The 12148-nt window shown below is 33.3% G+C and overlaps 1 protein-coding gene across 2 annotated transcripts in view; it reads right to left on the bottom strand.

Moving 5' to 3' along the window:
- LOC126880540 (uncharacterized) overlaps nucleotides 1–12148 on the bottom strand; it is a 106164-nt gene that overhangs the window by 6768 nt on the left and 87248 nt on the right. For both annotated transcript variants that reach the window (XM_050644465.1, XM_050644467.1), the window contains exons 5-6: nucleotides 8906–9140; nucleotides 48–241 (exon numbers count right to left, since the gene is read on the bottom strand). In XM_050644465.1, the coding sequence (XP_050500422.1) occupies nucleotides 48–241; nucleotides 8906–9140 (429 nt within the window). The remainder of the gene's footprint in view (nucleotides 1–47; nucleotides 242–8905; nucleotides 9141–12148) is intronic.

The raw sequence follows: 12148 nt of genomic DNA, 5'->3' as shown, positions 1-12148 counted from the left end.
AAGCAATGGGCCTACAAGGCCTGTTAACGCTATGTATAAATACTTACCAACAGCTACAGTTTTCACATAGCTACCAGGATAATCAACAAATACAGGAAATTCTGAATGTTTATTGTCTCCCAACATCGTGGTCACGTCTTCCTTTTTCTTTGGTGCAGGATATTTGGTTAACGTAGCCATACGGTTTATGCTACTCTTTGTCATATTCTCGTTAGTTTCTTTAATACTCAATCGTAAATATCTAAAAAGAACAACAAAATTAATCGGGTTATTTATCCCAAAAAATTGAAGTCTGAAGACTGAAGGATATAATACAAGTCTCAGAAAGATACCGGCGTTGTAAATCTAGCAGTGCTGAGATTTTGTCGAGCTATTATTTTGTTATTTAGATCCGGACAATCAATAATCTGGAATATATAAGGTATTATGGTAGATTCTAAAAAAAAAGAATTTTAAAAATGTATAAACATTTTCAATTTCTTTGCAATCCGAAAATTCAGCAGCATTATACCCTAGTTAAATCGGAGAGTGCAGGAAGAGTCTATACCGGTTTCGGGGATGTTTCCCCTCATCAGTAGTCCTATATCCTCTTCTCTCCAATTCAACGAGGTACCGTAAAGTGAGGCTACTTTGTGACACATGTGGTTACTTTGTGACAGTGGCCTCTAAAGTTAAACTTATTAACTTGGCCGAGCCATTAGAAATGCTTGAATAATTAAAATGTTTTATTTCAATAGTAGACTATGTGCACTATCTAGGGAACAATAACCAAAGTTCCTAGTGCAACTTCGCTCGTCATGCCACAGCTGATTTGATCATCGTCAAAACAGCTGATTTTAGGTTGGCGTGAAAACTTTGACTTTTGAAGAAGAATTTTTAGAAGATATTTCTACCAAAGTAAATTTATATTTTAACCCAATATGTTACCTCCATTTAACATTAAAATGTTGTCTGTAAAAAATGTACGGGTGATTATTTGTGTCACAGTTAGAATTCCATATAAATATCGCAGAAAAAATTACGTGTCACAAAGAAACCCCCACCCATGGGGCGACTTTGTGATAGCTTTTTTTGACATTTTCATGATTTCTATAACATATAGCGCATTCTAGTTTTCACTGAACATAGAGGATAGATTGAGCTTTCAGGTAATATTTTTAAAATTATAATAAACCGAAAGTGTATGTACTATATCATCACAAAACCTAAAAAAGTGTCATAAAGTAGCCTCACTTTACGGTACCTCGCTTTGGGCCCTTCCGGATTGCAAAGAAAGAAATGCCACGGATATCGAAGAGACATCTATCAAGAAACAAAATAAGTTCTCAATCCAGTAGCACAGAAAACGACAATAAATATCGTTCTCATACCACTAGATTGACAACAGGTGGAAGTTCTTTGGTTACTACCCCCGTGACTTTCAAAAATTATAAGCCATACGGTTGCCGAGACGAACATTAAGATGAGGAAATTTTAAATAATTCACGTCCCATCTGTTCAGCGTCGTAAAGTTCCAACGAGAAAGCTTCCTAAGAACTCCACAAAAGAGTAAATTTTATATTGACATCTTCCACGCTTAGATTTGACCAAACCAACCCGCATGGCAAGCGTGGTGTTTAAATACCAAATCCCCTTCAGCATGAACAGATACTCAAGAAAAGGGCCCTCAGTCCTCGGCAGCTCCCTCGTTCCCAACCAAGGTAGCGGTAGGATTCAAGGATGGCGGGCAGGGGGTCCCAAAAATCCCCGATTTATAGGCGGCTACCAACAACGACCAACGCTGCACGTAACTACAAATACTTCATATAAGAACCTTATCGAAAGATGGGAAAATGAAGGAACTAGAGGAAGAACTCGAATATTTCAAATGGGATATATGTATTAGCTGTCAAAAGAAGAGGTGAAGATCGGGTTCAACTAAAATCAGACAACATATTCCTAATAACATATAAAAGGGAAACAGAATCGACAACTGGGGGCCGAGCACTTCGTCTTAGGGAACATCCATAAACTACGTCGTAAAAATTTTGGAGTTTTTAATACCCTCCCCCCATTCCGTCGTAAAGCGTCATTTACAGTTGCCACCCCCCTCATGCCGACGTCACAATTGCAACTTATGACCACACCTTTTAATGATTTTTTAAATTCCATTAGGGGAGTGTATTTAGATTTTCACTTCGGAAAAAATCAAACAAGTTAAAACTTTTTGTAATTTCATTAAGAAATGCTTAATAAACAACATATCAAAAAGTTCTACTCGAGAAGTGGGTGCTTCATTTTTTATTAAACAAATGAACAGCGAAGTTAGATGTTTTTTTAAATAACTCCGAAAATATAATTTTTTAGAAAAAAACTGACTTGACCATTGAAAAATTCAGAAAATTTTACAAAAAAAACCTTATATAAAGATTTTTCTAAAATTAAATCTCTAGCTTCTGTAATTTTTTATTTATAACGCTAAAGTCACCCTTCTCACACACATTGGCGCACTGTAAACTAGCGTTGGAAGAAGTGCACCAGTGCACGGTTGAGTTTTTTAAATGTAATTCTTTAACTAATAGATCAAAAGGAATTATACAAATTGGACATGAAAGAAGATGAAATAAGCTATCTTATGGTTGTAATAAAAAGAAATAAAATATATGGACATAAGTACGGTGTGGACGGAAAGTGAGCCTTACATGAATTTTGTTTAAAAATGATTTAAAAATGTGTAACTAATACAATTTTACTTATAAAACTCTAAAATTTGCACAACTTACCTCACAACCATCTTAATAAACGATGTTTGATTCAAAAAAAATCTCAAAAATTTAATTCAAATAATACGATGTCTCAAAAAATGTAATTTTTGAAAACTTCGTAGTTTTACAGAATTCCCACCACTTTAAGACGGTATTACTCAAGTTTGAATAAATATAATACAATTTTTTTGCTACTTTTTTAAAGCTTGGTATATAGTCTTTAAAAACCACTGAATTAGTTTAGTTTAAAAATGAAATAAACAATTTCTTTTTGAGAAAACTTAGAAAGATAACAACAATGTAATACAAAAACCTAAAATTACCAGCGGAAAAAATGTATATACATAGTGATCAAAACTTTTTTCTGTAAAACTTACCTAAAATACATTTAATAATAAGCTTCAGTAATAATAAATGTTCAACAAAAAAATTTTTTTAGCTATTATACAGTATGTCTGCGTAACTTGGAACCTATTGATAACTTTTTTAATGTCAGTTATTCTAATATAAAAGTTATTCTTTATAAAATACTCTGCATCGTATATAACATAAGATACAACCATCAAATATCAATTTTTTTTAATTTTGTACGAGGTATGTCAAAAAATATGAATTTCACTCAAGAGTAAAATACCTTTATATTTCACGATATCGAAAATTTTTATGAAGAAAAGTTGTTTGGAATTAAAAACTATGTTCCAATATGTAATTACATCCTTCTAATCGAAATTTTTTTTTTAATATTCTTTCTAATACATTTTAATTTTTAATATTATTCGCGGTGTGCAAGTACTTGGAAAGGGAAACGAGAAACGACCGTGCGCGAGTCGCGGAGAAATATTGCAACTATCTTAAATAATTCATATTGTCAATTGAAATTGTCAAATTGACGTATATTTCATACCTTCTGTCATTGACGCAGAAAAATTATATATTGCTCCACAATATTGATATGATATGCAATTATTATATAAAGGTAAATTTAATTAATTGTATTTTGCTTGCAGTACTGCATTTTAATAACTGATTTTATTTACTACATACAATTGTTTACGTTTGCTAAACATAACCTGCATCTTATTTTTTCTTCTTATTATTTTTTTGGACTATGGTATTGACAATTATCCAGCAACCAGGACTAATATAATTGGCCGATATAATTAAAAGTGCGAATAAAAGTACAGAGCGTAGAAATAGAGGTCGCTTTGCCGAACTTGCACGGTGATATTATTGTATAAAATTATTTGTTTATCTTTTTTTTTAAGAATGAAATTTCATATTTGTTTGATTGGATTCTACTTGTTTTTCATTTAAATATCCGCCATTTTGAAATTAAAATTTTTAATCTTTAATTCAGATTCAACAACCTGTTAAAAATAAAGACAATAAATGTTTTAGAAAAATGTTCTTTTTTCTGTTCTTTTTAGAAAATCCCCATTTTGGATCCGCCATTTTATAGTTTATAATGTTAACATTTAAGTTAGGTTTATTAAAGCTCTCAAAAATAAATATATGTAGAAATAAATACATTTTGTAAAGAAATTATGATTTTACAACTATTTCTTAAGTTATCCGCCATTTTGGATCTGCCATTTTATAATTTAAATTATCAAAATTTGATTCAGGTTCAGCAAACTCTCAAAAATATCCACATATATGTAAACAAACACCTTTTATAAAAAAAATTCGGATTTTACAACTACTTTTTAAGGATTTTTAGGAAAAAATCCGCCATTTTAAATCCGCCATTTTGAATTTGCAAATTGTAATGTCAGATTCGGGTTCAGCATAATCAAAACTAAAATAAAAACATTTTTATCAAAATAAAATGTTGAATTCACCCATATTCTTAACATTATTTATACAAAATAATTGTTATTGTTTAAACAATTAATAAACAATTAGCGGCGAAATTGGTGAGTAGAACTTTTTACTTTAACATATTTATAAAACAACAAAAAAAGTTTTAGAAAAATATAACCTTGTTTGATTTTTTCCGAAACATTGTATCTTTTCGTTCTAATTGCACTTCCCTACATGTTATTTCTGGATTTTTTAAAGTTAACCCTCAAAGTTTATTTACGAATGTATCCAACCAATTACGCGGAATGTATCCGCGTACTTTTTTCTCTCAATTTACTGCAAAACTAATAATTAGCTTTATTTGGACAAAAGACAACACTTTTATCGGAGTTCTTATGCTTTCTTAAATTTAGATATATCAAACAACCTCGGATGTGCACTCATGGCCCTCACCCCCTGTCGTATACCGTCGTAATAAGCAAAGTCCCCCCTTCCCCTTTTCAGCGACGTAGTTTTTGGATGTTCCCTTACAAGCGTGATGATAACGGAAGGAAGCTCAGAAAAGAGTCTGCTGCCTTGATTACAGTCAGAACAGAAAAGAAAAAAGTATCTCAAAGGGAATTTTGAAATTGAAAATTAATGTGCCTTCTAAAAAACTCATCTGAACTCATGTGCTCATCTGAACTAGATGAAGAACTTGTCTTAGATGATGATTCTGACGTGGATTGTGACACTGGAGAGTAAGCAGAATGTATGTTTTGTTCAGGACTTTTCACTGGAGATAGGGCGAGTGAAAATGGACTCAGCATTCCAAATGCTTCCTTCAAATGGACTCATATCGACTGTGCCAATATAGACAAATACACACATATTTGTGATCTGCCTCGATGGCTAATTTAATATGTATACTTACTGATTATCCTGATATAGGAACAACGGAAGAAGATATAAAAAAAAACTAGGAAAAACAAGAGACTGCATATGAACCCGGTACTGTGGGATAAGAACATCAGCATAAAAACAAAGAGAAGAATATATAACACCATGATCTAAAACTTACCAGAAAACTTCTTTGTACTCTTTACTTTAAAATAAACGTGATTGAGAAGCTAAATTTTAAACTTCGTCATACAACTTTTGCGATTAAACTTTGCAATGCACAAATCCGCACCTTTTTCTTTGAAACATTCATAACCTTTATCATGATAAGAATAAAAACTTGAGGCAGATACCTTTGTCTTTAGAAATGTTACAGCTATATAGTGTAAAAATTTCAGAAAAAAATATTAAAGTGGAACAGAGTTGTAGCGAGGTAAACGCAAAAAAACGTGATTTCTTTTTTTTTATTTTTAGGTTAAAATTGCGATTTTGACAATGTTCCCCCATATAAAATGCAGAATAAACTTCATTTTCGTTTTCAGCACCCTCGAAAATATAAAGTATGTATAAAATTACCCATTCATCCCTCTGTGGTCAGTATCTCGAAAACTAAGCGCTTTTTTGAGGGTGTCACGCTCGTGTATAATATCACAAAAATTGTAACGTGATCTTCTTCTTCAGGTGCCATCTCCGCTACGGAGGTTGGCAATCATCATAGCTATTTTAATTTTTGAGGCAGTAGCTCTAAATAGTTGTTTTGAGCTGCATCCAAACCAAACCAAAAGTCATCGGCGGATCGAACGCCAAAATCTACACAGACATATTAGGGTGCTTTAATATCAAAGATGTCCGACGTTTCGGAGTAGTATGGTAACTAACACTGTTACAGGAGAATTTGATGTACATAGAAGTAACTGAATGAAATAATAAAAGTGGCTAACTTTGAACCTAATTAACCCAGGCAAAAAGTTTTTTTCTGAAAATTCGTGTAAAAATACCAGCTTTTGAAATCCTAAAGTAGATTTTACTCTAGTCAATATTAACAAAGCTATTCAAATTGTTTATAAGCCAAAAATGACTCTATTTTACTAAACTGTTTTCGGAGTGATAAAAACGACTCTTTAATGATTTTTTTCAATACTTTGAAAATATAACTATTCTTCTTGCATGTGGTTTACACAGAATTGCTATATCAATATTATTTTCTAAACAATAACATTGCGAAAAATTCTCTCTCCTCTTTGCGATAAACAAATTGAATAAAATTTAAACTAATATTTGACGAATCGTCTTAAAATTTTTTGTGCATTATATGGAACGTTTGACTCAACTTTTCATGCGCTATGAAAGCCTTAAGGCCATTTTCGTAAAAGTTATAGCACATTTTTTATTTTTGAAATTTTAGTCTTATTTTGCAATTTCCGAAGCAAAAAATGATCGGATCAAAATTCAAAAAGTTCCATTTTAAACCTTGGCTTATCTACTAAACAAGGAATATTATAAATAAGATATTTAATTACCCTATTTTTACCTGTAGCGATTTAAACGAAAAAACTGCCATTTTTGACCCTTATTTGTTAATAACTAAGTTTCTCGTCGGAACTGTGACGGGCATTTTTGTATTTATAATGTATTAGGTATATAGTACCCAAAAAATCCATTTGCAACCTGGCTGCTCAAGTGTCCCGACAAAAACCTTATTTCTCTGGACTAGGTACGGACATGTCAGAAGAGCACACCAAAATTGTTGGATAAATATAATAATAGAGTGGAGCGCGATACGAAGAAACAAGACAGGCATACCCCGAAGATCTTTTAGAGGTGAAGTGGACGAAGCAATGGAAAGAAGAAATCTACAGGAAGGGAACTGGCAAAACAGAAAGAACTAATCAGCGAAAATTGACTGATTTTTCTTAGCATCTACGTTTTACTTTTTAAAAGCTTGGTTTTAGATACTACATAATTTATTTTGTAAACGTTTACTTAATGTGACTTATTCATACCGTCTTAAGAGGGACTCTAGTGGTAGTGTCTACATATTTAATGAATACAATGAGCTTAAAACTTAAGACCAGTGCTAACATATGGTTCAGAAACTTGGTCACACAGAATGACCAAGAGCTGCTCAAACGATTTGAGCGAAAAATCCTAAGAAGAATATATTTAGGGATAAAACAACAAAGTTTGTGGCGCAGGCGTTACAACTTTGAGTTGTAAAGAAATTTGGACATCTTTGATATTAAAGCACCCTATATGTAACGCACAGCTGAATGTGGCTGAATTTTTATGTTTGTGCGTCACAGTCTTGCCATGCTGTTTTCTATATATATATATATTTCTTTCATAATTTCAATCAATGTTAAATGTACCTACAAGAATAATAGAATAATAACGTTTACTTCTCCTCATTATACTAGGTAAAATGACAAATGAGGTGTCAAATGAAAGCTTATAATCCAAGGATAGTACTAAATTTGAGAAATTAGACCTAGATTGTCTGTCCCTCAAAAAATAAGCGTTATATTGGGGATTTCTAATGTTGACATTAAAAGTTGCACTATTTTTTTTTCTATAAAACATTTTGATCTAAAACTTACCAGAAAACTTCTTTGTACTCTTTACTTTAAAATAAACGTAATTGAGAAGCTAAATTTTAAACTTCGTCACACAACTTTTGCGCTTAAACTTTGCAATGCACAAATCCGCACCTTTTTCTTTGAAAAATTCATAACCTTTATCATGATAAGAATAAAAACTTGAGGCAGATACTTTTGTCTTCAGAAATGTTACAGCTATATAGTGTAAAAATTTCAGAAAAAAATATTAAAATGGAACAGAGTTGTAGCGAGGTAAACGCAAAAAAACGTGATTTCTTTTTTTTTATTTTTAGGTTAAAATTGCGATTTTGACAATGTGCTCCCACATAAAATTCAAAATAAACTTCATTTTCGTTTTCAGCACCCTCGAAAATATAAAGTATGAATAAAATTAGCCATTCATCCCTCTGTGGTCAGTATCTCGAAAACTAAGCGCTTTTGTGAAGGTGTCACGCTCGTGTATAATATCACAAAATTGTAACGTGATAATATGAAAAAATAGAGGATACGGCAACGATGTCACAAGTGATGGTCGGATCGAACGCCAAAATCTACACAGACATATTAGGGTGCTTTAATATCCAAGATGTCCAGAAGTTTTGGAGGACCTGACGTTAGATGTATAGGTCATGTAATCAGACGAGAGGAAGATGCCATAGCCAGAAAAGTTTTTGACCGAAGAGGGCCGATAGGACAACGAACAAGAGGAAGACCGAGACTTAGGTACCAACACAACCTAGAAAATGATTTGAAGTCTATTGGAATTAGAGCATGGAGAAGAGTTGCCAGAGACAGGGGCGAATGGAGGATTGTTCTGAAGAAGGCTTTGGCTCATAAAGAGCTGTAACGCCACTGATGATGATGAATGAGCTTAAAACTTACTTATTCGTATGCATAATACATTCTCCCGGACTAGCAGTAAAAATATTTAACTGAGATTCGTCTTTGTCTGACGGAGCCATCTCCGCATTATGAAACATTCTATCGCCCTCTTGTTTTAAAAACGTCATGTTGATGGAACAGCCATTTCCTGCACCACAGCCCCGATCTCGTAAAATATCTTGGGCTTGCACAAAGTTCTCAGCGCCTAGGAGAGCTCTTGTAATGAACATCCTTGCTAAAAGGAGAAAAAGAATATAATTATTTAAATATAAGAAGAAAGCGTGAGGAATCTTGATCAAGTTAACAATCTTTATCAAATGACCTAAATTTTCTACAGGATCATCTTCTTGAATGTGAACATTCTCCATGGAACTATGGTCTTTTCTTTGCGATTTCGTTCTTCTTTTTATGAATTTAATTGCAAAGTATACAAAATTATTATAATTAAAAATATTATTGTTAGTTTCCACAAATTAAGAGGACTAGTTTACGAGTTTTGAGTTTACGAGTTTTTAGGTATTAGTGTTTTAATTTCTTCCTGTTTCTTCTTAACTAAGTGAATCTTGTCCAGTTGAACATCTTCGATGTGAACTTCAGAAATCTTTTTTTGATGAGAGATTCCTTCCATACCTTCTTCTGGTATAAACTGTCATTTGAAAGGAACTGTGATGAGAAAATTTCCAGAAAGTAACTGAAGGCCTGAGTTAGTACAGTTCATTTGGATTTTGGTTTTGGTTGCCAAAACAGTGATGTAGTGGGACTAGTAGAATTGAAATAGACAGTCTTTTTCATTTTTAGTTCTCAGATGATTATCGGGACAGAAGAATTTGGGCTTCAGATTTGTGAAGGATACAGATGGGTATTGGTCAAACTTTTCATTCATTATCAGATAGGTGTTAGGAGGCGCTATTGTAGTACGGTTTACAGCAAGAATCGAGTATAAATGATAGTAGGAGTATTTGTCGGGATACAGATGTGTATTGGTAAAAATTTTCATTCATTTTCAGACAGGGGTTAGGAGGCACCATGGTAGTACGATTTACAGTAGGAATCGAGTATAAAAATGATAGTAGGAGTATTTGTCGGGATAAGCTATTGGAACTTGGAACATGGACAATGAAATACATCGTCAGGTTCGAGTAGGTACCTACGCTTCTGTTTTTAAGATATTATAATATTAATTTTTACTTATACTTCATTGATCTAAAATATTTCTAGTTATAAGGAAATCTTAGTTAAAGAGAAATTAAAAATGAATTTATTAACGCTTAATCGAATAGAGTCTAAACCAGAGAAAATTTCTTCTTGGTTACTTTGTATGAGAGAAATAGTATTAGTAAAATTCCTACAATCCCTTAAGCCCGGATAACACGAGGCTAGTTTTTCAAGCTAGGATAGTAAGTTAGATATCCCGGTATCCTAGCTTGAGTTACTGTCCTGGCTTGGCGCATGCTAGAACGGTTTACATGTGGCTAGGAAATTTTCAGCCAGTAGGTAGCTAGTACTATTCCGAGATCAATAGAGCAACAAATCCACTGAAAATGGCAAATATTTCTAAAAAAAAAACATTGTTCGACTGAAACAGTTACTTCGGAAACTGGTGTCAAATTGAATTGGATGAATTAACAGAAGCTTTATTGGAAAAACGCGTTTGGACAAGACCATGGATTTTACTTACTTAGTAATAAGCCTTTCTACCTTTAGGTGTACGGCTGGTGGAGTTGAGTTTGGCATTGTAGTCTCCATGCTTTCCGATCTTGCGTTAGGTTTCTTGCACTTTCCAATGTCAATCCCTTCTTCTCGACTTCTTTCCTGATTTCATCTACTCACATAACTCTTGGTCTTCCTCTTTTGTTTTCCTCTCTGCACTCTCGTTTCGAACACTCGTTTTGTAAGCCTCTCGTTCGACATTCTACACACGTGCCTGAACCATCTAAGTTGTCCCTCCACTATTTTTTCATTGATTGGTTCTAGTTTTAGGTTTTGTCTAATTGTTTCGTTTCGTATTTTGTCTGTCCTCTTTCTCACAATAAAACACTGAAAAACGTTTGTTTTTCTATACTTCCACAAAATTTATTACAACTATGTTATTACTACAGCTGTTTCGGCAAAGTGCCTTTCTCAAGTGATCACTTGAGAAAGGCACTTTGCCGAAACAGCTGTAGTAATAACATAGTTGTAATAAATTTTGTGGAAGTATAGAAAAACAAACGTTTTTCAGTATTTTATTGTGAGATAAAATGAACTTCCATCAAGTAACGGTCGAATCCATCAATTGTCCTCTTTCTGTTTGCTATTTTCCTCAGGAACCTCATTTCCATAGCATTGACTCTGGATTTTGTCTCCCCGTCAATGTCCATGTCTCGCTGCTATACATGATTGTTGGTCTAACTACTGATTTAACGACTGCCGTTTTTACTTTCTCCGGTATCTCTTTTTCCCCAAAAATGTTGTTTTCATAGCGTTAAATAAGCTTCCTGTTCGTCCCATTCTCTCGTTTATTTCCATGTCTTGTTTACCATTTGATTCGATTATTACTCCTAGGCATTTAAAATATTCCACTTGCTCTAGTTGTTTCCCGTCTAATTCGATTGCGTGTGTTTTCCTCGTATTTGAAATTATCATTGTTTTTGTTTTCTCTGTATTCATTTTCATATTTATGTTTGATAGTTCCTCTTCTAGGATTTCAAGATTGTTCTGTAAATCTTCTCTGTTTTCTGCTATCAATACCATGTCGTTTGCAAATAGTAGCTCCGATAGTTGAGTCCGTTTCATTTGTCAGTATCCTCATGTTAGTTTTTTCATTCTTCTCTTGGCTTTCTTTATCGCTTCATCCAGTACCACTGAGAATAGCAGTGGACTCAGCACGTATTCCTGTTTGACACCTTGACTTGTAGTAAATTCTCTGGATTCCTCGTTATTGGTTCTTACTGTATTTGTATTATTTTTGTGCATATCCTTTATTACTTCTATTATGTGTCTGTCGACTCCCCTTTCTTTTAGTGTCTTCCATACGTCCTTTCTTCGGATTCTGTCAAACGCCTTTTCCAGGTCAATGAAACACATATGTATCTCTCTATTCTTCTTGATTACCTTCTCACTTACTTGCCTTAATGTGAATATTAGGTTTTGCGTGCTTTTTGTCCTTCCTGAATCCACACTGTGTGTCTTCCATAGTTGTTTCTATTTGGGTTTTTATTCTTGTCTCTATTATTCTTACGAATACCTTCCCAGGGATACTTG

This window comes from Diabrotica virgifera, chromosome 2 (assembly GCF_917563875.1).
Source record: "Diabrotica virgifera virgifera chromosome 2, PGI_DIABVI_V3a".
NCBI lineage: Eukaryota > Metazoa > Arthropoda > Insecta > Coleoptera > Chrysomelidae > Diabrotica > Diabrotica virgifera.
This window is presented reverse-complemented; position numbering and strand designations above follow the sequence as displayed.